General features: G+C 38.8%; 1 protein-coding gene across 1 annotated transcript in view; it reads left to right on the top strand.

Moving 5' to 3' along the window:
- Positions 1 to 27,495, top strand: part of gucy1a2 (guanylate cyclase 1, soluble, alpha 2) — a 48,427-nt gene extending 20,932 nt beyond the window's left edge. Inside the window, exons 5-9 of the mRNA XM_067594572.1 lie at positions 7,953 to 8,165; positions 8,782 to 9,054; positions 11,228 to 11,371; positions 19,235 to 19,389; positions 20,028 to 27,495. Of these exons, the coding sequence (XP_067450673.1) occupies positions 7,953 to 8,165; positions 8,782 to 9,054; positions 11,228 to 11,371; positions 19,235 to 19,389; positions 20,028 to 20,247 (1,005 nt within the window). The 3' untranslated portion in view covers positions 20,248 to 27,495. The remainder of the gene's footprint in view (positions 1 to 7,952; positions 8,166 to 8,781; positions 9,055 to 11,227; positions 11,372 to 19,234; positions 19,390 to 20,027) is intronic.
- The last annotated feature ends 309 nt before the right edge of the window (positions 27,496 to 27,804 follow it).

Here is a 27,804-nt window from a genome sequence, read left to right as displayed (position 1 = left end):
ATTTTCATACAGTCTGAAAGGTATTCATGGTGTTACACAAAAGTAAAGAAGTAATAGTGTTACGAATCACAAAAGAGAGCTTGAGAGAGGAGTTCAAACCCTGCTTACTGTCTCACCTCCACACAGTTGGTCAATCACTGCGTGAAGGGGGTGTGAAAGTCAGATTGTTGGTTGTGGAAAGTTAAGTAAACTGTTGCCACAGCTCCAAGTCCAATATTGGAAAAGTGTGAAAGGAGGAGATTTCCAAAGCTGTTCGACCATCAGACAAGCACTTCTGATGAAGCGTGCTGGCACCTTATGTATAAGCAAAGGAACAAGTGTTTCCAGTAAACTTTAAATTCTCACCATTAACGTCATGGAAAGCGTATAGCTAATAGGTTGAGCATCTGGTTGTCAGAAGTCTGTTCTGTCTGCACCATGAAACACACTTACAAAATGTTCAGACTGAAAACAGACCTGCGTTAAAACAACACAGTGGGCGTCCATGGGTACTGGTGAGATGATGAAATATGTTGCACAAAGACCGGTTTGAGTAACACTGCATATGACAATGATGTAGTGATGTAGGCTACATGTGATGCTATATTGTGTTGCAGCAAAAGTTGAGCTAGGATTAACATTTTTGTCAGAAACCGTTTTTTTTGGCCACAGACCACTATGTTACCATCCCCGCTGACCCAACGCTGTGTTTTTCAAGCAGTGCTGTTGTCTGAACACTGCTGTAGTAAGTCTGCCTCATGACCCTGTTCTGTTCTGGAGCACTGTCAGCTTTACAGCGACGCTCTGCCTGCTGAATATGCATCCTGTAGCATTTAACAGTCATGGCTAGCATTGTTATCCTTACTGGTAGCTTTGTTGCTATTGGCCTGTGCATGTTTCTCATGTCTTCACATTTAAGGGGCAAAAATGTCAATGATGGTAGATTTAGTCATATAGAGTATATAAATGTTATTTTCTTCACTTTTTGTGCTTTTGGATTGGCATATAATCACTAAGTTTGATCAACACTTTTGTCATATTCATTTTGGAAAGTGTACTCTAAAAATGAACCAAAAAGGTATAAGTATATAACATGTTTTCAAGATGCAAAACATACATTATGGTGCATAAAATGACATTGAATCGTCTCTGCATGAAAGGATTTTAAATAAGAATCATTAAACCACATGACAAAATTTTCCCTTGGAGGATGGATGCGGTACATGCTCCAGAGACATCTGATACAATATGTGCACTGAATTTTTTCCATTAAGTGAATTTTCAAAAGGGTCATCTGTTTGTTGTCTAGATAAAAATGTATATTTGGTGGAGTCTGGTTGTGATCCCGTATTTTGACTGAAGTGTTTTATTTAAGTTCAAGTCTTATCAACTGTTTACCTCCCCCAGTTCCTTTTAAACATTGTCAGTGGTATTTTTCCTGACACTTGCTCATTTTCACGACGGCTCACATCAACTATGTGATTTTTCTATATGACATCAGTGTTTTAAAGCTTCTGCTGACTCTTTCATCTGAAACAGGACATCCCATGCAAATGTGTTTTTTTTTTTCATGCAGTGTTTATCTTGCCTACATGCTGTGAGTGTGTGTTTGTGTTTGTGTACATGTTTTACTGTGTTAGTGGGATGTAGGAGTACTGCACAGTATAGCCAGGGTCTGACAAGATAAGAGCATTGCAGCGCTGCGCGTGTGTGTGTGTGTGTGTATGTATGTGTGTGTGAATATGAGAGGGAGAGAGGGATGAGAGAGGCTGACTCATTGACTCTTTGCTGCTCAGTGCTTGTTCATGCAAATGAGAGTATGTTGACATGCCAGAGTCTGCTCACAAAAGACTATCCATTAGCTGTCCGTTCCACCTCCTGCTATCCCTCTCTTCATCTCCCTCACTCTTACCTTTTTTCCATTTTTCAAGTCCAGTGCATTTCATTCTCCTTGTGTCTCTCTCCCTCTTCCTCTTCCTCTCTCCTTATTCCCCTTCTTTCTGCCTCTATTTCCATTTCTGGCCTTTTCAGCTATTCCTGCCCCCCCCCCCCCTCTCTCTCTCCTTTTCATCTACCTTCAGCTCCCTGTTGCCTATGGCGATAGCAACCTGAATCTGTACAATCCAATAATCTGTATTTGTTAAATGTGCACATACAATGTATACTACACAGGCCTTACTCTTGTAAGGCACAGCAGCATTTACTTTGACTCGTACTGCATGATACAAAACTCTATCACGCATTAACACAAAATACACAAATATGCTCACACTGAGGTACTACTACCATCAGTTGAGAGTCAATTCTCAATAGATAGTAGTCAGTAATACTTAGGTTTGATGAGAAAGACGAATTTGCTCCAGTGTGATCTGATTAAGAGGAAAAAAAAAGTTTGGCCTTGAATTCCTGACAAATCAAAGAAGTGTGGGTCCCTGCTGATCTGTCAAGGATTGTAAATGCCTGCTAATGTTGTCAGTTATTGAAAACTCAAAAGTAGCTACATGACGATAGCTTCAGCATCCCATCATGGATGGAGATGTTGAATAACCATAGATGCCTTGAATACAGTATGTGTGTGGACATGTATGAACGTAGTTTGGATTTTAACTTAATTAATTAAATCATTCATTTGATTTAAAAATGTTAAACAGCTGTTTTTGTTAGCTAAAAACAAACAAAAACACTATTAGTGTCCAGTTTAAGTGTGCAATTGATGATATGTGTATCTGGTGGTTGTGTGCAGAAAAAAAACAAAAAAACAAACAGCAATTTTGTCTCACTAGTACTGCTAGTGTAAAAATATATCAGTTGGGAGATATGTTTTAAAGGAAGTAATACTAGAACAAATTGCTAGTTAAAATAATTTTGCTGATGTTTTAAACCAGGCTACCAAGACCATAAACAACATAATGGTTTTCTTTTTACCGCACAAGCCCTCCACACAAACTGTTCTTATGCCCTGATTTATAAAGTTAAAAACATTCTATCAATCATAGCTTATCTGTGAAGATTTCTCAGTGTTGCAGGTGCATAATTACCTTGGATGAAATGTATTTCCTCATGGTAACAGTGCAGTGACCTTGAACAAGAGCTCAATGTACATCTTTACTGTAACAACCTGCTTACAAAGAAGACTCATCGTTACATACTTGGCTAGAATGCAACATGCTTACAGTTTGTTGTGTTTTTATCTGCTTTTGTAAAAATATATTTTACATCCCTTCCTTACTTTCTGCCTTCCATAAACTCACTCACGCTCTATTGTTGTATTGTTGAGGAAATACGTTTCATTCAAGGTAATTATGCACCAGTACCGTTTACCATATTTTTATCCCTTTCTTTCTTTTTCTCATTCAGCCTCTCACTGTCACTGTCACTTTCTCTCTCTCAACCCTCCCCCCTTCTTTCTGTTTTGCTTACTTCACTAACCACTATCTTCTGTTTCGCCCTTTCTTGCTCCATCGTTCACTCACCTCCTCTTTCTCTGTGCTGCGATGACAGAGATGCAGGCAGAAGGAGAGGAGAGTGCTGAGTTAAACAGAGACGCACAACTAGGCCAACACAACTGCCTCCAGGGATGTGTGTGTCCATGTATGTGTGTATCTGTCTGTGTGTGCATCAGTATGTGTGTTTGACACAGAGTAAGTAAGAGAATGAGAGTGACAGAGAGACAAAGACAGACACTGAGAGTAAGGTGTTGAGACAGTGTATAATTTTACATACTATACATGATTTGCAAAAAGATAACAACTATAGTTGGATGGGAATTTCAACCTGCATTGTGTAACAGTAACACAAAAAACAGCAATTGTACAACAGTAAAAGGAAAACAAAAACACATGTGAACATTAATAGCAGTTGCCTTGCAGTCCTACGCCAAACGTGCTGGAGGGTATGATGAAGTTGCTGGCCACTGGCAGTGAAGTAACATCACCTGATGCTGCAGTCAAGGGCATCTCACATTTGAGGCATTACATGGTGACTAAGCTTGGCCTTCTTTGTGTATTGAACTTAATGTGAACTTGAGGACTTTTAAAGGCCGACCTTATGAGACATTGTAGTTCCAGTGGGACCTTGTCAGGTAAAGGGTGAAAGGAAAGTTCAGCAATCAGTATTGCTGGTCATTGGGCTTGAAACAAACTGACTTGCAACAAAGCTTTAAAAGTACCTGACCCATAACTGCTTTCTCAGTCAACAAAATGCAAAAAAACCCAACTCAGCAACACTGAGCTGACTTATAGAAGAACATGTTTCAGCATTTGGCCTTCATCAGAGTGATTTACTGTATGTGTAAAAAAACACAGCCTACATATAAACTCTACAAGAAGGCTGGATTCTCATCAGTTATCCAATGAGGGCTTGATACAGGTAAAACACACATGAACAGCAAAAAACATCTCACAGTCACAAAATACCATTACAAAAATAAGGCTATAATTTAAAAACATATGAATGTAAATGTTTCAAACTGCTAATAAAATGAGAACAGCAAAAACCTTCATTAAATAATAGTAAAAATGATTAGAAAAACTCTCTAATACTAAAATCTTCATTAATTCCCCTTTGGCCTCTAAAAAATGTCTGCTGGTTGTTTTTGATTGAGTTCCTGTGTTTAGTGACTCTGTCTTTTTTTTCATTCAACAAAATGTCAGATGTATTTTTCCATCAGATACACACTGAATGTACAAAATATGAGTGACATTCTCCTGATGCTGAGCAGAGCTCATTTTACACAATCCACATGTTGATTTTCTCAAAGCATAACAACATCTTTTCCCCATCTCCACCTTGTAATTGGTGTAAATGTAAAGGATAATTCTCATTTATGACAACTTGGGTCCTACTTTTGTAGCTTTATCCATCATTGTCCAATTTACTGTTTAAAAAACAACCTTATTCTCATCAGGTGAATTGGTGAGATCTGTAAAAATGGCGAAACAAAGGCGAACTGTGAAATTATAATGTATTGTTGGACTTTGTTGTGGCGATGTTGCTGTTTTTCCAGATCTCAACAATGACTTTGTTGAGTGCAATGTTATCACTAGGAGAAATGATAGCGAAAAGCACAAAAATAATACCAAAGTGGAACAAAGCAGAATTTTTCTTTAGTGTAAGAGATTAATTTATGATTACATTTTTATCTGAAATCACCTTATCATTAAAAGAGCCAATGTTTCTAATCCTCTTCTTTTTTATTGAGCTCATACAGTATATATAGTGTAAGAGAGACAGACATAGACACAGAAAGGGATTTAAAGAAACAGTAGAGACAGATAAGAGAGAGAATAGTACATTTGTACAAGCAGCATTAGAGTACGTTATTCATTTTATATCTGGCTTTCCTGATTTTACAGTCTCCATGGAGATGGCTGTTAGTATGTCAGGCATGTAGGCCCTCCCACTCGGCCAGACACAACCTCAGGAAACAGCAGCTCACGTTCTACCACTGCTGACATATGTATCTAAATGTGTGTGTGTGTTTATGCAGTTGAGAGTGTACATGTGCATATTTGAGTGGGTGCACACACATTAATGTTTCTTAAACTCCCATATGACACCATGACTTCTGCTGTATTTGTGTGGCAGCATATGCAGATGTTAGGCATAGAGGAGATGAATGTACATTTAACGTAGAGAAACCATATCTGCTAAACTACTGCACGAATATGTTTCTGTGTTTACATCTGTGCCGAGTCTGTCAATAAGTAGTTCACACTAATATGATCACACTGAGTTGTGTTTCAAGGGAGGGGTGTGTCTTGACCTCAGACCTTGTGAGTCGAAGGCTGCATATGTGCATATATGTTTGCATGTGTGTGTATGTCGGTGTTTCTGAGGAATGAGGCAGTATGTGTGTCTCCCTGTTGGATGTACTCTGTGTTTGTGTGTAGAGAAATACTGTGTGTGTGTGTGTGTGTGTGTGTGTGTGGTGGTGGTGGTGGTGGTGGTGGTGGTGGGGGGGGGGGGGGGGGGGGGGGGGGGGTTGTAGACTGTATGTATTATGCAGACCTAGGAGAGCCTTGTGCTATAAATAAAACAGGGCTGCAGTGTGCTCACTGGCGGAATAATCTATCTGACACTATGGAGAAAGAGAGAGAGACAAGGAATGGAAGAGACAGAAAGAAGAAGAGCACAGAGAGAGAGAGAGTGAAAGACAGGCAGGAATGAAAGACAGGTAAAGATACAAAGAGATGGGATAAGAGAAAAGTAAAGAATAGGAAGGAACAGGGGAATGGGCTGAAATAAGAACAGAGAGCAATTGTGCAGAGGGAGAAGGAGAGAGCGGCTAATCCACAGGGCCTCTAGCAGAGGTTGTTAGCACCGTGAAACAGCCAGAGTCATATTCAAAAAGACAGTAAAGTCTTTCCTCAGCATCTCCTTGGGAAATCTCCAACCCATGCCTATTTCAATATCTCTCATCTATATCTGCAAGGAACAAGAGGTGGTCTGCTTTGTTTATATTCACCACACCTGTGTTGAGGATGTCCAGCAGGCCCTGCACATATTTGTCATCAAGTGCTTGAGGAAAATGTGCAGAAACTAGTAAAATCCAATTCTTATTCATATTTTGCAGATATAGTTAGTAATAATACTGCACATATTTATGTATCATCTGCCATGTTAGTGTTTAGTTAGTGTATTCAAAATTATCACATCTTATCACCAATCTGTATTTAATTGACTCTGGCTGATGTTGGAGGGTCAAAGCCTATGATACTAGATGATGACAGTATTGTCTTTCAAATAACCAGGCCACCAGTTTACCCAGTTTTTAAGGGTTTTTTCCATACAGGTCAGCATGCATTATAAATTGAGCCTAGCCTCACTTAAATTAAAATCAAAGTGTGAACTAAATCCCAGTAATCTGTGGTTAGTATAATTATCTGTGGTGTATGTACAACATTGTGTTTGCGTATGTACAGTATGTACATGTTTGTGTGTCCGCATATATGTCAGCATAGAACATTTATGCTTGTACCCACACACTAAGTTCATTATTTGTATGCATCTGTACTTGTTTTTATATTATATAAATCAGTATATAGTAGAGATGTTACATTATTATTTTTGAACTGACGACATGTTTAAGACGACAGCTACAGGAAATTACACATTGCCTCTGTTTGGGGTCTCAGAGACCTCAGCTGTAAAACATGTTCAAGTACAACATGTTTATGTAGAGTTATCCCTCCCAAATCTCAAATTAGTCTGAATGTCACTTATTGGGATATATGGGCCTAAATGATCCTGAACATAGGTAAGATCACTACGTGGGCATACTGTGTACATTTCCTTGTCTGTGAATTACGTTTTGGCAAAAAAAATAAATATACATTTGTTCATAAATATCCCAGATAACATATACAACATGAAATATATGGTGCAATAACAAGGCTTTATGCTCATTTCTATATTCTGTCTCCATCATCAAATGTGCAAACCAGGATAGTTTGTGTCAATCATTCAATCATTGTTCTTACACATACAGCAGTGAGACGCCAAGTAATGAAGAAGGAAAGTCAATCTCAACAAAACACAGCTGACATCCTTTGAGTGTTGTAAACAGTAATTAATCATGTACTTTGCATCGTTGCTGTTGTATTGCTGCTAGTAATGCATTTTCACCGGCAAATGACCAAAAGTGCAGTGCCTTGAGATGTTTCAAGACAGCCACAATAGAGTTATGTAATGGAAAATAATAATTAAAAATTATTTAAAACATCAAGAGATCAGGTTTCTGTCAGAAGGAAACGTTTCATTCTTGATTCACCATTTTACATTGATTTTCACATAGAGGGAAATTACAGAGGAGGCAGTCACTGAAGTGCCTTACAGAGAGAATTACAATCAAATAAAAAACACACATAATTAAATGTCATTATTTGTCTGTTGATGTCCTTTAAAATAAATACATATCCAAAAGACTTTGCAGATTCACCTCTTCTCTCCAATTTGATTTCTCTATCTTCAAGGTCATGGAGTTGAAGGGTCAGATGATCCACGTACCCGAGTCCTGCTCCCTGATGTTTCTGGGCTCGCCACGTGTTGATAAGTTGGAGGAGCTGATGGGCAGGGGCCTCCACCTGTCAGATATCCCCATCCATGATGCCACGCGGGACGTTATCCTGGTGGGGGAGCAGGCCAAGGCTCAGGATGGCCTCAAGAAGAGAATGGACAAACTGAAGGTAGAATGTTAACCGATTAGTGAAGAAATGTTTAACGCAAGCAGTGTCTTTAAATAGTCAAATTTAACAGCAATATTCAGTGTGTTTAGTCTTTGTTTTGCGGTTGGTTTCCTATCATATACAGTACGACACAGCTCACTGGAGCAACTGTGTGCATTGATGAGTTAAATCTCACTGTTGCCATTTTAAATCCACACTAGCTGGAGGAACGTAGCTCCTGGGACTTGCTCTTATAATTTGCTTTCAAAGTACCCATGAGCAAGTCACTGAGTCTTGACCCAATCCCATGCATCTGCTCACTGCATCATTCTCTCACTGCTACTAATCCCTCAGGCCACTGTTATAAATAGCTGTATTTTAGTCAACTTTCCTGCTTGAACAATGGTATAGCACTGCATCAGACAAACTTGGCATAGAGGAGCCCGCCCACAGACACAAATAAGCATATGCAGATACACACCATCCAAAATAAATGAAATTAATACAGCAGTTTTAATTTGGTGCAGTACTCCCACATCCCAGCATTGGTGTCATCAGCGCCTTCATCAAAGCAAAGCGCACAGAACAAAACCGCTTAATCCCCCTCTCTTCTCTCTGTCTCCCCCTCCTCTCCCAGGCCACATTAGAACGGACTCATCAGGCGCTGGAGGAGGAAAAGAGGAGAACTGTTGATCTCCTTTATTCCATATTTCCGGGTGATGTGGCCCAGAAACTGTGGCAGGGTCAGCCAGTGCCCGCTCGCAAATTTGATGATGTCACCATGCTGTTCTCGGACATTGTGGGCTTTACTGCTGTGTGCGCCCAGTGCACACCTATGCAGGTCATCTCTATGCTGAATGAGCTGTACACGCGCTTCGACTACCAGTGTGGCATTCTGGATGTTTACAAGGTCAGTAGACAGAGAGATGCACACAGCGTACTGTATATGTGATGTACGGTAATAACTGTTGACACAAGATGTTTGTTTGGGTGAAAAGGAAGAGGGTTGAGGTCACTTTAAAAGATTAATTGTTTTCAGGAAGTAACAGTTTCCCAGGAAGTTAAATCTCCCAATTCAACTGTAAGATTAGCTAAATTTTTAGGGTATGTCAATTACTGCGTGTGTGTGTGTGTGTGTGCTGTTATGTGTGTGTGTGTGTGTGTGCATGTGTTGTGGAAAAAGTAACTGATTAATGGCTAGTCTGTGGGAGCTTAACAAAGATGCGTCAATATTGTCCATCTGACAGAGTGGCTGTGGGCCTAGTTACAGTCATCACTGTTGTCTGCTGTCTTTCCTTCTTTTCATCCTGTCTTTTCTGTCATCATCTCTGTCCTTTTTCTTCATGTTTACTCATTTGTCTTCTCTCTTTCATCATCATCTTTCCTTTGCGTCTCATAATCGTAGCATACAGCATATATTTGCCACTTTCTCATTAAAACATGCTTTTCCTGTGTGTATCAGAAATGTCATTTATCAGACTTTTGGAGAAGAGAGAAGAAGAGATACGCTATAAGAGAGGAAGGCAGAAAGAGTGAGTGTATGTATATGTGTCTGGAAAAGAAGAGTGAGTTTGTGTGTAAAAGAAAAAGCATGAACAGGAGGACATGTTGAGGAGATTGAGGCACCCATATGTTGCCATTGTCATGGTTACTGTCTAAATGACTTAGCCGGTGGAAGGCCTCAATGAGAGCAGTTCATCTCCTTGTTTTCCTTTTTCACTCTATTTCTTTTTCTCCTTTTGTACCATCTCTCTTTTTCTTCATAACTGCTGTGTCAGCTATCGTGACACGTACAGTAGCCCCCTCACTCCTTCCACTGGAAATATGGCTACACATCCATGAAGGTTGCACTCCCTTGTTTGCTTTATTCACATGTGCTCATTTTGAACTTGGTTTTGGGGAGAAATTCTTAAATGAGGGAAGACTTGCTATTCTTGCAATCCCTGGCAAACAGGGAATGAGTTGGCTTCATGGCCAAAATAACACTTCATCTGTATATGTAGATGTTGTCAATGTTTTGGAATGAGCTCATTGCAAATATACAAATATAACACAGTTTGAAAGACCATTTACTAACAGTATATTAAAAGAATACTTTATTAGATAAAAACCTCCCTTAGTGTTATGCACTATTAATGGCGTAAAGCAGCATGCAGGGACTGCATTTACTGTATTTCCACAAAGGAACAAATTTAAAATTTAAAAAAATACAAAAAAATCTTTTTGGATGGGGACAACTGTATTTGGGTGAGTTGCCCAAATTAATTATATATGGGAAACTGATGCTTAAAAAATCATTGCAATCATTGGCAATTCAGAAAAAGTAATTTGAAATGAATATCCACTGATCAAGATGATCCAAGCATCTCTATGTACCGGGCCATTATCCCTTCACACAGATTGATGCAGACCAGTTATCTAGTGGTCTACATTAGAGACTCAAGATGCCCCATTACTAACAGGACTATATTGTTCAGGGGTTAAGATAAAAAAGTATATCTTAATGAATTGCCAGTTTGCAGATGTAAATTGATTTTAAGCTAACTGTGACACAATACACTAAACATTTATGTTTAATATTGTTCAAAGTTGATCACAGATAAAATACATAAACTTCATTGTCTTCCCTTTAATAAAAATTGTAACTGTAAAATTGTTACTCTAAAGGCATTAAAGATTGAGGCCTTTGTGTTTATGTGCTTTTTTTATGTGATGATGCAAGGTTGAAGTGACACTTTGGTTTGGTGCTTGTTTGATGACTTTCAGTAGACTTCAGGATGATAAGTACTGTTGGGGATGTATCAGTAATGATGTAATCCGAATGGTGGTGATGGATTCAAGCTGTTGTCAGGAATTTGTGGGAATGCAGTAAGTGGCTTTATTGTGAATGCTGAAGGCCAAAAGAGAGAAACAGAGAGGTAGTTTCTATATAACAATTAAGGAGTGATATTAACTCCTACTATTCAGTGGAGAAGATGAGTTGTTGAATGGCTCTGTAGTTTCACACATCTGCATGTAGTAACAGCCACACTTATTAATTCCAGTTTCTGCGCTTCCTCCCTGTCTTTCCATTTCTCGCACAGATCGAGACAATAGGTGATGCCTACTGTGTGGCAGGAGGACTTCACAAGAAGGTTGATAGTCATGCGAGGCCAATTGCTCACATGGCTCTGAAGATGATGGAACTTTCTGAAGAAGTGCTGACACCTGATGGAAAACCTATCAAGGTGAGTTTTCATTCATTCTTCACCATGCAGGCACCTTGAGGAAGTTATGTAACTAACTTTCTTTTTGCTCTTAAAAGCTGCCGTATACTCTTTGAGAGAGACATGCAGGGAGTGAGAACCATCTAGAACTTTAAACATAAGGAAGGATGCAGGTGGCGAGTTTGAAGAGTGTAAGGGAATATATGAAATTGCAGTGAATTACAGTTTTCAGCTTCCTCTTCTAAAATGACTAGTGGTATAGATGAAAATATAAATATAGTAGTACGTCAAACATGAGAAACAACATGGGTAATACAGCTTTTACAGTGTCTCCAATGTGTGAGCTTTCTAGACATGTTTAAAGCCAGTTATTTATACTAGAACAAAGCACCCTTTGGTTATTGTAGCCTTTTTCCTTGACACTCCCCTGACCGCTGAGACTTTTGCCCCTGTACCCCAACCGTCTCCACTGCTTTCACCCCCAGCCTCCCCTGATCCCCCTTGATCCTCTGGCCCCACCCCATAAATATATCCTTTGCAAGGGCAGACCTCCAAGCAGTATTAATGGTGAAATTCCTTCAATAAAAAGAAGAGAAGGCTGTGTAGGTCTGGCTGTGAGTGAACACCGGCTGAGGAAGGTAAATGCCATCTCAGCTCATTTTGTTGTCCCTGAACCTTGTTAATGGTAACTGACAGGGAACTGACAGCCTGACAGGGAACTGTTGCCTGACAAAGGTGATGGGAGGCTTGTAATTTTTGTCATGGTGAGGAATCCTTGGTAGGAAGACCCTCTGACCCCAGGCATTCCAGAGGGTGTCAATGATTTTAGGAACTCGATAGGCAGTGCATCCTTGTGATTGTCCTGCAGAACTGAGTCAGCTGAAAAGTAGACTCTCTCTTCTTCAGGGAATACAGCCAAACACATGTCATTGATGGCTCTGATACCCTTGTTCACAGGAGTGTATATGGCACCTTGAAAAGGTTGTCTTTGTCACCACATCCATTCTGGAGGTCAGGGAAGGTCTCAGAAATCAGAGTCTTGAGATCCTTCACCAAGTACCCTGAAGGAAGCTGTGATCCTTCATCAAGTACCCTTGAGGAATCTGCACACCATACATGAAAGGGTTAGGCTATTACATGAATAATCATGTTGTGAACTATGAGGTAGTTGCTAATGAAAACACAGTCATATGTTCAAAACAAAAATAACAGTATAACAGTATTAATTTCTATATCTTGGACATCAGTACACGAAGACCATAAATTCATGGAGACCATGTGTGCAGTCATGGAGACCATGTGTGCAGTCTGCATTTAGACCGCATTTAGACCGCGCCGACTGCAAGAAGCATGAGACACGAATGCTGAGCTAGCTAGCTAGGTACTGTATTAGCATGCCAATGCCAAATGGTGAATCAGCAGTATAATTCTGACTGCAACTAAAATTTGCTACTGCGCACCAATCTCTTGCATTTTGCGGCAACACGACTTGCCGGCAGCAATTTGTGCTACTTTTTAGGCATGATGCGTTGTTCAGAAGAACATTGTTCTTTAATGGATCCTCTCCAACGTTTTCAGTGTAACTGTTCTTCTTCTTCTTCTGTTATATTCCCGGTAGAATAGAGGCTTTGTGTAACTGTTGGTATGGTTGGTAACAAGTTTCCAAAAAGATTCCAAAATAAAGGATTCCAAAGTAAAAAGTAAAGCTGCCAAATATTTATGTAACATTAAAAATTCCTTTTTTTGAACCTTTTTTTTTGGGCAAGTTTGGAGGGGACTGGAGGAATGGTAGGACACACACACACATGAATACACAAACCGTGCTCCAATTATAGTAGTAGGATCAGCACTTAAATCAGCCCTAAAAAGTTTTTTGTAACATCTGTCTGCAGACCATGAGCCTAATTAGTTAAAATTAGTTATTAAAGATGCCCCAATTTGTTTACTAGTTTGTTCATGTTTAGCTTCCATTATAGTGTAGTTTTTATTCCAGTCATTGCCTTTTCCATGATACTGTAACATATTTAGATTAAGTGGCTACTTGACTTGCTTGCAGCGTTCAGGGGTCAGTATGTTTGGTTTGTTTGTCCATTTACGCTTTTCCTCTTCTCTTACCTTCACAATTTTACTTCCCTGTGCTTATTTACAATGATTCCATCTTATTTTACTGTATACCATTTTTTATCTACCTTCCATATATTTAAAATATGTGTTTTGTACATACTCTCCTCCAGCCAGCTGCATGTGTCATGCTGTGCGTGTGTGGCTGTATGTTTCTTAATGTAGATGCACTTGTGTTTATAGTGGGAGATTGCTATATGCGCCTATGTGTGCCATGTGGGTGTGCGTATGTGATGTTTTGTTCTATTTATGTACTATAATGCATCTGAGTGTATGTGTGTGTTAGTCTCTCTCTTCATCTCTCCCTTCCCCTTTCTGCCTCATCAGTGTTCAATGTTCCTAATTCTGTCTTCTTTTCCTTTTTCCTCTCTTTATCTATTTTTTTTTTAATTTTATGTACAGATATGATTGGATGGTGAGCTGTTTGTGTGTGTGTGTGTGTATATGTGTGTGTGTGTGTGTGTGTGTGTGTGTGTGTGTGTGTGTGTGTGTGTGTATGTGTGGGACATGTGTGCAAGTGCTCGCAGTGTATTTATTTCACACAATCGTTTATTGTGGACTTCTCAACAGTATGTAATATGTAAAGTTCCTTTTTGCATATCATGACCTTCATGTAGAGCTGCAACGATCAATCAATTAGTCAATAGACAGAAAATCTGCAACTATTTTGATAATAGATGAATTGTTTATGTCTTTTTTCAAGCAAAAATACCAAAAATACTCTGGTTCCTGTAATAACTTTTTGCATGTTTGTAAAGAGACATTTATAACACTTATATTACTAGAGGAGTGTCCTTTGTATCAACTGCAGTAGAGATATGATAGTAAGTGTTAAAACTGCAGTCACTTGCTGTGAACATTTTAATGTTTATCAGGTATCAACGCGAAGGTTCATGACAATGACAAAGCATTGACTCAGTGTCCGCTGTGGATTTGAATTTAACAGTTATGGACTTGTGGTTTATTTTACTGTATAATTAAATTCAAAATGAGTGGTGGATGACTTCATACTAGGTAGTAGACTAGTATATGACTGGACTGTTTACGGGTGTGTGAAATAATGGCCAATTTGTAACAGGGATATTCAGTGGTAGTGTCTATAATGTGAATTCCTGGATATGTTCATTGGCAATTGTTATTTTGGGTGCTTTAACTGTGTGTTCTCCCTCATGCCTCTCAGTGCATGGAGAGTTGTTTTCTCTCCTACTCTGCTCTATGCTGGACTGGACCAATGGCGAAACTCGTCAGCTGACTGGTGGTGTAACTTCATCACTCAATCAGTCAGTCAGTCAGGGACAAATGCGTTTACAGGACTGGCCCCGCTGTTGCGGTCCAGCCAAAAAAGGGGTAGGGAGGGAGGGAAAGGGGCATAACTGATGGAATTGAGTTTAAACCTTTCATATTAAATCAGTAGAATGAAAAGGGAACACAGGATATAATTTATTTATATCTATCCTCAGTCCAGTCTCTGTCAAGGTCACCCATCACTCTTGGGCTGCCTTGGTAGCTTTGTGGGCCAAGGTGCCTGCTTGCAATGTCATGAGTATGAGTCAGAGTCATTACCCACAGTAAGTTGCATTTTACTTTTACTTTTGTTCTGCCGACCTTTCCCTGTTTTTTAGCAGATCAGCAATGAAGCAGGACCCACAAATGTAGCATAAGCAAGAAGTTCATAAAAATGTCACTAATTTGCTTATAATAGATTTTTTTCTTTCTTTCTTATATTTAGTCATGTTACAGGATAAGGCTGGTGATATTCTATATATTTATCATCCCATGAACAGAAAAAAAACAACAATGAGTTGATCACTAACAATGACTGCATTACAAAAGCCTGCTGTAGCTTAGTCCTCTGTGTCATAGAGCACCACTGTTGTCCAAAAAGCAATTAAAAACACATCAGTTAGACACACTGTTGAGTAAAATGTTCCTTCATTAACATGAACACGGCCACTGTAGTTTATTTTGAGTCAATCCCACACACACTGTCCTGCTGCTGCAAATATTCACAAGAGCACCAAATGTGTATTAATCCGTCGCTGAAAATAGTTCCCAACACATGCACTATTTACTATTGATTGAATAATGTTTGCTTAACACTAAAATGCACGCCTGTTCAGGAAACACTTTTTCCTTTTTTAAAAATTAAACTATATATTTATGACCTGTTTTACATATTCAATGGTTACAAAAGGACTTGGGACTGAATGCTGAAAACATGGTGGGAAGTCAGAAAGTACTGAGAAGACGGACTAATACATTGCTGTTTATGGTCTTTTCAAGGATTTTTTTGACAATAAGAAAAATGTAGAATAATGACAGCCTTATCCTTTTAACATCGCTATTAAACACTTTGCAACATTCTGTGTTTTGACTTGTTTTAAAATATAAATAGAGGATGACACAGATAGAAACTAAATGTGTGTGTATGAGAGAGAGGCAAAGACAGATAGCTGCTGAATAACAGAAAGGACACTGTTCTGTGTACTGCTGTGCTCCTAACATTGTCCATTTATCTCAAAATAGAAAGGCCTTGCCAAGCATTTTTGGCCTGCTCTCTTGCTCTTCCACTTACTCTCTCTCTCTCTGTCCTTCCTCTTCCCCTCTCTATCTTTCCCTGCCCCCTCCTCTCTTTCCCTCAGTCTCTCTCTCTCTCTCCACTGCACTTTTCTCTAACTCACGCCTTTCATTTCCCGTCTCCAGTTGCCTTTTCTCTCCATTCTTATTCTTTTTCTGCTCTTCTGTGTTTCTTTTTCTTGCACCCTCTGTTATGCTGTCCTCTTTCTTATCTCTGTTCCCCTCATGTTGGTATAAAGGGGAGTTATAGAGATATTCAACACTTCAGCATGATAAATGCTGTTCAGTGAGTGCACTCAACTCCAGCCAATGTTGCACTGTTATGCAAACTAGCATGAGAGCTGTGAGGGAGAAAGGGGTTAGTGAGAACGAGATGGAGAGAATGATGCAGAGACATAGAGAGAAATATACAACAGGGGAAGACATATAGAAGAAATGACATATAGTAAACCTAACAACATTTACTCTACAATATATTGATGCTTTATGTTCAGGCATGTAGCATGATATCTCAGAGTGTGTGATTGTGTGCTCATGTGTATGTGTGGGTGTATGAGTAGGTGTGTGGGTGTGGATGTAGGGCTTATCTTGTAACTGCTAATATGAATTATATCTAAACTGCCACAGTTTTCTAACTCTACACACATAGGAGCTATGATAATCCAATGTAAGTGCAAACACAGAAGTGCTCAGTTCTTGTGTTCACATGAGAGCGTGACTATCAAAACAACTGACAAGACTAAATTTAGTTGTTTCTCTGTGTTTATGTGGGCTTATTCCCACCAAACATATCAGCAGTATCTGAGAATTTTGGATTTAGAAACGTTTTTGTAGTGACCACACACTCAGCCCATAAAAATACATGTATTATATATATATATATATAAATATTAACACTGATAAGAGCTACACATTCCACTCAGTGCTTCATTGGGCTGATTAAAAGGTACAATTAGTGAAAATACTTGAAAAAATGTCACATCATTAACACAAAAGCTTTTCTCTTTTATATCTACAGCCAATTTGAGATCACCATTTTCCTTGCATGCTGATGTGAAGGTGTCACAGAAACTGGTTTTGTATGGCAGGAGGTTGCTCAAAAAATAATATACTGGAATAACAGTACTGGTTGGGGATTAAATGTGTAATTGTCATTCATTATCAATGGAGTAGCTGTGAGTTTAGAATTGGGCTCCTAATGTGATAGAACATCCACAAAGCAGAAAATAGTTTCCTTCGTTGTTTATTTTATGCTTCAAATTCATAACATTTGTTTTAAAATGTGCCATTGCTTGCATGAGTTTTATGTTTTGTTTACAGCAGCTATAGTTTATGAAACATTGACTCTATAACAACTCTTTCCTCTCTCTGTATCCATCTCTGTATCCTTCTGTCAGCTTGGCCAGAGGGTAGATTGTGATTGGTTGCCTGTGCTGCTGCGCCATTTGCTCATTGGTTCACCGAGGGCCATGTGCTGTATATGCTGACTCATATCGAAACGGAGGGCAGGAGTGTATGAGTGTTTCTGTGTCTGTGTTTTGAGACTAAGAAATAAAGAGGAGAGTGGGCGCTGGATGCAGATTTGTTTGTGTGTGTGTGTGTGTGTGTGTATGTAAACAGTTGTCTGTTGTAGAGACGGACAGAAAAGTGTATGGCCATCTGTGAGCAGTTTAGCTGAAAAATAGGTCAATCCAGTGCACCTGCCAGCCCTTTTTTCTCTTGTTTTCTGTCTGTCTCGTTTTCTTTATCTCTCCTCCCGTGCTGTCAAGGTTTTGCCATCTAATTATAGGGTTATTTCTCTCTCCCTATTGTCTTTCTTTCTGTCTTTCTGTCTGTCTGTGCTCTTTCTACCTCACTACCCCCATCGCCTGTTGTTGCCATGACTACCTCGCAGTGTGCTGGCATGCACACAGTGGCGTTGGTTACCAAGGTGATAAGATACTCAAGTAGATCATTAGAAATCTACTTGTTTCCACCGGTTTTTGTGTGTGTGTGTACTGTATGTGTGTCCCCAAGTGGAGGAAATCAATAGTTTTGTCGAGAGGCCATGAAGTGAAATGGTCAAATTGGAACGATGGCTGGATAGCTTTCATGCTGCCTCCAGCCATTTATAGATTCATACTTTAACCAGATTATGTTATGAGCACCATGTTGGTGCCCTATATATGTCATCTATCAGCAAGAGGAGATGGCAGCAATTATTTTTCTTAATTTATTTCCCTCTCTCTCTCTCTCTTGCTATTTTAAGATTTTCATCAGTCTAAAGGTCTGTTGCCAAAGAAACTCAGATTAGATAATAACAGCTACTATGGCAGGATGATTGTTACAGTACAATTCCAATTCAGCGAATGAATGTGCACATAGCACTTCTGGTTCAAAACAAGACAGGCTTTGAGCTGCAGGATGGGCAGCACATGAATGATTTGGCATCAATTTGGGAGGGAGATTCAGTTAATGAACATTCATATGTTGTTGTGGTACAGCACAGGATGTGACAGGTTAGTCAATTTAGATGTCAGGATGGATTAAATCCTGTTGTCACATGTTACCTTTAAGGCTCGCAGTGAGATCAGACTGGGGCTCCAATTAGGGATTTTTTCATTATTTTTCCCAATAATCAATTCATCTTTTTGCCTGTAAAATGTCAGAAAATAGAGAAAAATGCCCATTCAAATTCAAATTAAGGTGACTTATTCAAATAGTTACATCCAACCAACAGCTCAAAACCCAGAAATATACAGTTTTGTATCATATATGATAAAGAAATGCATCAAATCCTAACATTTGAGAAGATGGAATCAGCTAATGTCTTTACATTTTCACTTGATAAGTGACTTAGATAATTAATTATCAACAAGGTTTCAAATTGCTTTTCTGTTGATCAACTAGTTGATTAATTGACTTGATCATTTCAGCACTAGATCAGACTTGAGTGATGTAACTGTCAAGCTGCAGGCATTTACAGTGTAAAGGAGTCAAAAGGAAGGGAAAAGTAACATAAACACAGACTTTAATGAAGATACAGCAACAACATCAGATGCATATCTTCCATTTTCAGGCCAAGTGTGGGCATGTGAATTGGTAAGGAATATACATGACACAATATTTAAACTATTTTCTCTCCCTCTGCTTCTACACCTTTTTTCTCTACAATCCCACCACCTTCTTCCTCCTTGTCTCCTTTAGCTAAGAATAGGTATCCACACAGGTTCGGTGCTGGCAGGTGTGGTTGGAGTGAAAATGCCGCGTTATTGCCTGTTTGGGAACAACGTGACACTGGCCAGCAAGTTTGAATCAGGGAGCCATCCGAGGTGTATAAATGTTAGTCCCACAACTTACCAGTAAGTAACTGCACTTCATATATAAACATACACTGGATTGATTCTTACAGATACTCTATTTTTCCTATTTTCTTTTGCCTGCATGTGCTCTTTAAAAGGTTCCTTATTTTTTAATGTCATTTTTTCTTTTACATTTTCTTATGTCTTATATATTTTTTTCTCTATTTTTATGTATTTTGTCTCCATTTGGTTAAACTTGAACAATGCACAGTCTCTGTAGATCGTAACTAATCATTGCACTGTACACAGCTCTGCAACAAATACATCTTCGAATATTTTTAATATACACATAAATTGTAAATTGTCTTTTTTTTTACCACATAGCCATGATAGTAAAGGCTTTGACAAACCAGTATGCTTTAATTCAATTCAAACCTCTTCCAGAAATATATACTGTAATTACAGTTTACTTGACATCAGAAATATCTCCTCTGACTTTGCATACCATACTTTATATGTCTAATGTCTAATTCTGTGATGTATCTTATCTCGGTTTGTTGTGCTACAGTACAACAGAGATTAAGCTGTGGACACACACACCCACTGTACACACATGTACACGGACACGCAAAGCAGAAAATGTTATTATCATGAGTGATTATTCATTCATGAAGTCTCTTCTCTTCTCTTCACAACAGGTTGCTGAAAGACGACCGCTCTTTTTCCTTTGTCCCTCGTTCACGGCTGGAGCTCCCAGAGAATTTTCCCAAAGAGATCCCGGGAACCTGTTACTTCCTGGAGGCGGGGACATCTCACAGCCATGCATCACTGACCAGCTCTCGCTCAGCTCCCCCAGCCTCTATGAGGAAAGTCTCCTACAGCATCGGGACCATGTTTCTAAGAGAAACAAGTTTGTAGGTCCCATACACAGACAAGGAGACATGAATATTCATGATGTGAGAGGCTGGATTTGAACCTGTGGTACATGCAGGACACCAATCGCACGGATCTATGGATATGCAAATGCATTATGTGAAAACTTGGAGTCAGACCTGTGGGATGGCCTGTATGAAGGAAACATAAAAAAGGCTTCTCATCAAAGGGTAAAAGAACAACATGCCCTCCTGAGCAAGGGAGATATGGTTCAAAAGACTTGAGGTACAGCAACTGTGCAAGTCCCACATGGACCCTTCCCCAAGGAGGTTCAGTGATGGGGTTAATTAGTGGAGAAACGTTAATATAAAACTTTTTGATCTAGCTGGTTCCCTCAGCTCTAGATCTGACATCTAGCTCTCTTCAGCAGTCCTCTGTGTACGACTGGTTACCTAACCCTGGTCGAGAGGCAACAACGCTTGGACAAAACCTGTAGGTGGCTCATTTAAATAACCAGTGTTGCACTCATTAGCAATGGAATTGCGCAAACTGAACAAATCCATGATCCATTAACAAAATGGGTGCTGAGGAATGACGCTATATGAATAACTGTGGGAAGATGGCAACATTGCCGTACATGTTTGCTGTGCATCATGGCCTCTTGTACAAGGAAGACCACAACTGTTGTACAAGGAAGACCACTACTGAAGAACAATACAACTCCCTTTCCACCCCTTCCAACTGTCCTTCAATCATGTCATGCTTTACTAAACGTACTCCTAAACATCTGCTGCTCATTACATCAACACTTCCATCCTAGGACCAGTTGGTCGGGCAGGGGAGAGACAGATGAGAGGTATAAACAAGGAGATACAGTAGGTTTGAAAAAGGGTCATCAAAGGACAAATGCCAAAAAACGCTATAACTAAGCTGATCTTAGAGCCCTTTTTCTGCTTTTAACCCACAGCAAACTAATAATCGACAAAAATCCAGCCATTTCATTGCAGGTAATATGTTTAGGACTGAAAATTATTCTCAGCTCAGTGCCTTTTTACTGCTCAAATCAGGACAAAATACAGGTTTCATTTCAAATATTTGACAAATAAAGGGAGCACTTCATTCATCTTATTTCATATGCAATGTTTCCACTTGTTTTAGGATATTTTTGTGACATTTCTGTATCTTACACTGCTGAGTGAACAATTCAAAAGAGAGAATGACATGTGCCAAAGCTTATGAGCCACATTTAAACCTGTGAGGTTGAAAGTCATGGTGGGCACCTTATCCCACCGAGCTCCTGATTAGTCCTGATCAGTGGTGTATTTAATATTGAGACTGTCATGAGTGGCTGGCAAAAAAAAAAAAAAAAAAAAATCAAATGCACTTCAGAGAGTTCAAATATTTGAAATCATATTCATCTATTTTGTCCAGATCAACCAATAATACACACAATGTAGTGCATACTAACATGTACACATAGTCACAGTATGCACGCTTGACACGGTTCACATTTACATACATAATCTTTTTTAATTGCATTATTTTGTACCACACTGATATAAAAATATGTACTAGCCCCATGTAAATGTAACAGGATTCAAATTCAAGTCTACTAGTTTGCTGGTAGACTGAGTATGCTTTACTCAGTGGAAATCTCAGGCCTTCCAAATATTTCAGTGTAGCTCAGTTACCCAGATATGGGGAAGTAATTGTCAGAATTTTCATAAACTGTCATCATGAAGTTCAGGATGTGAAGGGTTGGCTTTGTTTTGTTGGATAGTCATCTAGGAACTTATTTAATGTAACTAATAGCCTGGTGATGCTGCCATTATTCCTTATGGTTGTTTACATCACATATATGTAACAGTTGTGAACTTCAAATATATCAGATTTCAAATAGATGGCCATGACCCACAAACTAAACAAAACTTTTTTGTCATCAGGCTGAGTTTCCATGAAATATTTCATTTTTTTAAATGTCGATAGACGTTTGACAGATGTTTTTTAACATGACATTCAAATTTTAACTGATTATTTATGATTCATAACTTTTGAAATAATGTGATTAATTATTAATAATCTGCAGACATGTGCTTTCTTACTTGTTATAAAAAAGTGTTAAAATAATGTTTTTCAACTGTAAACCAACATCACAATTTGGCTTATGTTACTGACAGCTGCTGTTCAGAGGCACAATAAGAAACTCTGGTACATCTTTAAATTCACCCTTAAATCACAAAAATCACAGAAACTAAAAACACCTTAGGTTAAATGGGAAAGTATAGTAAGAGTGCTGTGGTTTCACCGCATCTTTCCAAATTATATATTGGTTGCTGAACCTCTGGAAAGCTCTGAGGAAATAAAATGTGCCAATAAATATTTTAGATCTCCAGTGTTGCTAGCACTTATTCCTATCTCTTCAACACCAGCACAGGCTAATCCTACTTAAAGGGATACTATGCAGGATTTTCCTAAAAGAAATCCAACTATGTATAGACTCATACAAAAATAATTCCTCTCAATCGTCACTTATGACCCACTAGAAGTGTGTGTCGGTGTATGTATCTACAGAGACTCTGCCCTCTGCCTGTATTTTCTTATTATTTCACTGTGTTCGGGACACATCTGGGCGTCAGCCTTTGGGCAGTGGGTGTGTAACCCCCATTCAGTAACAGTGTGCAGGGTGTGAGGTCTGGACTTGTAGTGTGGCAACCAGGTTACATCACTGTCTCCGTCTCTCTCCTCTGCTCCACTCTGCTCTCTGTCTCTGTGTCACGGATGTATAAAGAGCTGCAGGTCTGTGTGTCTGCTTGACCGAGGGCGGGGCTGAGCTAAATCTGGCAATGCTGCACCTTCTCTCAGGGTTGTGCGGTGCTGTGCAAAGGTGTGGGTGTGTTTACTTGTGCTTTAGAACGTAACTGCTGTGAGAGAAATAACGTTTTATTTATCTGATTCACGGCTTTGTTCTCGCCAGCACTGCTCGCTCTCTTTATTCTCTCTCTCAGCTTACTCTGGTCAAGCCAGGGAGGAGGGGCCAACTTTGAATGCTGTGTTTACAAACACCAACCAACAAATCCTGCATAGTATACCTTTAATGTTTGAAGTAAAAATTTGGCTCCCGTTGTCTGTTGTGAACATGGCAGGACCAGCACATTTTGACAGTGAAACACTTTGTCAGCTGACTGGGATTCAACAGGAACATGTTTTTGTAAAACACAGTTACATTATCAGAAGAACTAATTCTTACCCAAACATTATATTTAAACAGATACACTGGCCCAGTTTAAACTTTGACATTTAATATAAACTTAAAAATTGTGACTGAAATGCAAATTTAAATGTAAGAAAGGAAAGGGAGTGTCACTCAGTCACTTAGGACACAAAAACAATTATCTATTCAAAAGCTTCACCCACTAAGGAGCATCATGCCCTCTAACTGGGATTGATACCAGCATAACAAAGTGATGTGCCATATTAGAGGAGGAGGAGGAGGAGAAGGAAGAAGAATGATCTCTGATTCCCTTGTCACCTGCCACTATTTGAACTTGAGATGTTTTTTTTAAGTGATAGTTCATCATTGCCATAAATAATTCCAAGAACTGTCATCGATGTTTATGTTCTGTACAGGTTCAGATCAATTTTAGCAATGAAAATAGAAATTTTAATTGTTATTTAATAATAACAAAGAAATCACAAATATATTTTTGAAAAATATTTCTTTACATACACCCCATAATATAATCCATATTTATAATATCTTAAATAACTTATTTTCAAAATAGTTTCTGTCTCCTAAAGTATGTATGCAGAACAGAACAAACAGAGCAGACAACAGTAAAACATCAAAATAAATCCAGCCAAACACATGGGAGCATAGTTTTTAGCCTAAAGAATGTCAGAAAAAAATATGTGTATTAATTAGAAACTAGGTGCTGTTGCTTAGTGGGCCAACCTTATAATCTTAAGCCTAGATATCTTAGCTACAGAATATAAAATGACTTTAAAGACTATAGTGGCAAATCAAAATTTAAGTCAAAAGGGGATTTTTTGGGGGGGGGGGGGATTTGCTACACCTGTTAGATAAAAAGCTGTATCATGTTGGTCACATTTGTAACTTGGACAAAAAGATGTTTGGACAGTTTGGTCTGTTGCAAAAAAGCCAAAACAGTTCATTAGACCAAAAGGTATTTAACACTCTTTCGTTTTGGTGATATTATAGGGAACAAGAATCTGCAACATTCACGCAACATACAACATGGTTCAGATGATCATCACTTTGACATGTTCCTTTATAGTAATGTGTAACAGGCCTGCCTTGTACAAAGAGTAACTTCTGGTCCAGTACAGATTGTCAAATACACCAGAGAATGGTTCACCAAGCTTTCTAACAGCCTGAGGAATATTTCCCATGTCTAAAGCCTCAGAAAATGGACATTGGTTTGCCTCAATTTTGCCTCAAGTGTCCTCAGCTGTTATCAAACATCTCATGTGGACAAATGAAACCATAAGCACCGGTGGATTAAACCAGAAACACAGGACAATAGCGATTTTATGTGTCTGTAACAGTGTCTCATGGAAGAGCAAGTATGGAAAACAGCTTTATTGAGGATGTTGCATCCTCAATAAGAGTACACTTCAGTGCAGGAACCAACATAGTTTTGGTTTCACTTGTTCGGGTTTGGAGATGATCATCTCTGAGATACATATCTCCATCCCTGCACAATGGGAAAATGAAAATAAAATTATATTACATCTTTCCTCAAGCAGTGCCCTGTTACTCTGGATAGTCCACAGAATACACTGTTGTCAGTTTTCATAGGGTAGGGACTATTTCTTTGGTAGAAAGAAGTTCCATTTATTGAATCCCAACAAAAAAACACAATTTGACCATAATATTATATAATCAAGTAATGTTAAATCAATGATTGTTGAAGAAAAAAAAAAAATCAGTGCATGTAAAATTCTGTGTATTGTATAAAGCAGTAAGACCTTAAGATCCTGGTAAAGTTGGTGAACCACTGTTAAGTGTATTTGACAGTTCTGTTGTCGAGCCTGGGGTTAAGTTTTTCCAAGGTTGGTTTTCACAGAAAGAGATGCACAAGTACTCTCTGACTGCCATCCTGGTGAGACTCTATAAGTCATATAAATACATTAATATGTACTTGATGAATCTATTGTAGCATAAATGTTGTGCCGGTGTCATACACACTCAACTTCAGCGGTGCCTGAATTCAGCATCTAGGCTAAATAAAGGACACTGCACCAGCATTACGCCCACACAACTTGTGTCCAACGCCTGTGTTTCCAAGTCTGTAAATTCTTGGCACAATATTAGACGTTTGGTCAAACCTTACAAGTCTTGCTTGTTATGATGCGGAGGTGTTGCAGGTACTGGTTCTCTACAGTATTATTATCAGTCATAGACCATTACACTGCAGTGCATACTGTGCGTGAGTCACTTATAAACAGGCACACATCACAGTTACAGTGGCAATACGACTGAGCTGTACTGTAGAAGCTGTGTCAAACAATGAACATGAACAAAATGTTGAGCCTGGGGGAATGTCATGAGGGTGTGAGAGTCTTCATTGTCCACTGAGACAAATATAGACAAAAAAATCCAGCAACTGAGATCTCTGTGCTCACACATCCATCCAAATATGAGAACATATTGAGTTTGCCGATGTACAATGTGCCAACGTGTTAATAAAGGCCTACTGTAGCTGTAACAAATCTCTACAGTTTAGATCTATTAAATATATTCTTAACTGAAGAATGGAAATTGTAATAAAATTATATAGCAGACTTTTTGGTATAAATCACAAAATGATTGGACTTTTTCCACATTTTCCACTGCTTTGCTGTCTTTTTCTACTTCAGACAATTACTTTCTGTCAGTACAGTATGTGTGCCATCTAAAGCTCGTCTGGATTTCCCAAAATGTCAGTGTCCTACAAAACCTTCTCACCCCAGAGTAATGTCCTTTTTTGCAGTGCTGAAGAAAAAAATAGTAGATTTTTAACACTATTGTATTTGTTTCATTCCACATCACATTTTGCCTGGTTTTCTTCAACGCTGGTTTTATGAAATATTTTCTTTAATTGAATAAGCATGACACTGTCATTTTAGCGAAAAATAAAGTCGCTTAACACATGTTTTTTGCAGGACATTGTCACAAACTGTCTTGTTGTTAAAAAGATCAACTTAATCCCCACTGACTCACAGTACAATGGCTCTATGCTGATGGGAAACTGTTCCTTATTTGTTTAACAGCAGCCTGGTTTTAACAGCAGAAGCAAACATGGTTGATGCCCATGTCCAGGGTTCCCAAACAAATCCTACTCTACTGATCTCCAGTCTAGTTTCACCCTCATGACAATAGTAGCTTCCATAACATTTGTTCACCAGCTGAATTTAAAACTAATAAACATTCGCAACATGTATCAGCTCCTCACTTCACAAGGATCATTCTCAGACTTCACTTTGGAAACCTTTGATCTGTGTCACTCATTTCGGACAAAAGAGTTTTGTTAACAGTCTTGTAGTATTTTGTACTTTGATGTCATGTCGTAAACATACAGAGCTGACCCTGGACATGAACCCTGTTTGATGCTGTAGTTGGAAACAGGTGTGTATCTGGAGGAGGCTTGATGACAGCGGTTGGTTTCTGACTGACATTAAGGGCACATCTTCTGTCTTATATGATGTAAATAAAAAACACCAAGTATCTTTAATAAGGAAGAAAGGCTGCGTCTGTTACTGTGTATGCATTCTTTTACATGTTCATATATTTTATATGAGCGTTAGTCCGCATGGATACATTTGATTAAGTAAACAAAACATCTATAGACACCTTCATATCTTGGATTTTCCCCTACAATATGTTAATGCCTTATGCCTTAGCATTTAAAACCGACCTACAGTTCACATATATACTGTCAGTTCTCATGTGTGTGTCTGTGTCGCAGATGAAATCAACACTGAAACACCACAAAGCGCCCATCAGTGCGTCCCGACTCCCTTAAATAATTTGAAACATGGATTCAACACGGTGCCAAGGATGCTTTCAAACTGTGTTCATAATTTCCAGCCTGCATGCAATATGCAAAATGAAATTGGTTGCCATGTCAAATATGGTAACCAGCAGGGTTGTTTTTTATTTGCCTGTCTCCTGTTATTTTTGTTTTTCATGTGTACCTCTTTGTAGGAAACGTTTTCAGACTTGGTTTCATAATCTTGGTTGTAACTGCCAAGTGATAGATTAACTGCATTAAAAACTTCCTGTTGTCATTGTTTCAATACTCAATAGATGGAAAAGGAATTGATTCTCTTTCCCTCAAAGCAGTAACCTCTTCTTTCTTCGCTTGAAGTGGTTAATTTGTATTTTCAGTGTGTATGTGGATGTTTTGATAGAGAATGAGGTGAAAGCTGTAATTTCATAGAATATAACTGCATGACACCTTCTCAATTTCAGTGATATTGTTCATTTCCCTCTCATCTTTTCCCACAGCATCTCAGTTCACCAGTCTTCTCTGCTCAGTTTTACCTTCTCCTCTTCTCATTCCTCCAAGCCCTTCCTCCCTTTATCTTTTACCCCCTCAT

This window comes from Thunnus thynnus, chromosome 7, assembly GCF_963924715.1.
Source record: "Thunnus thynnus chromosome 7, fThuThy2.1, whole genome shotgun sequence".
NCBI lineage: Eukaryota > Metazoa > Chordata > Actinopteri > Scombriformes > Scombridae > Thunnus > Thunnus thynnus.
Note: the sequence above shows the minus strand (reverse complement) of the source record. Positions and strands in the feature narration are given on the sequence as shown.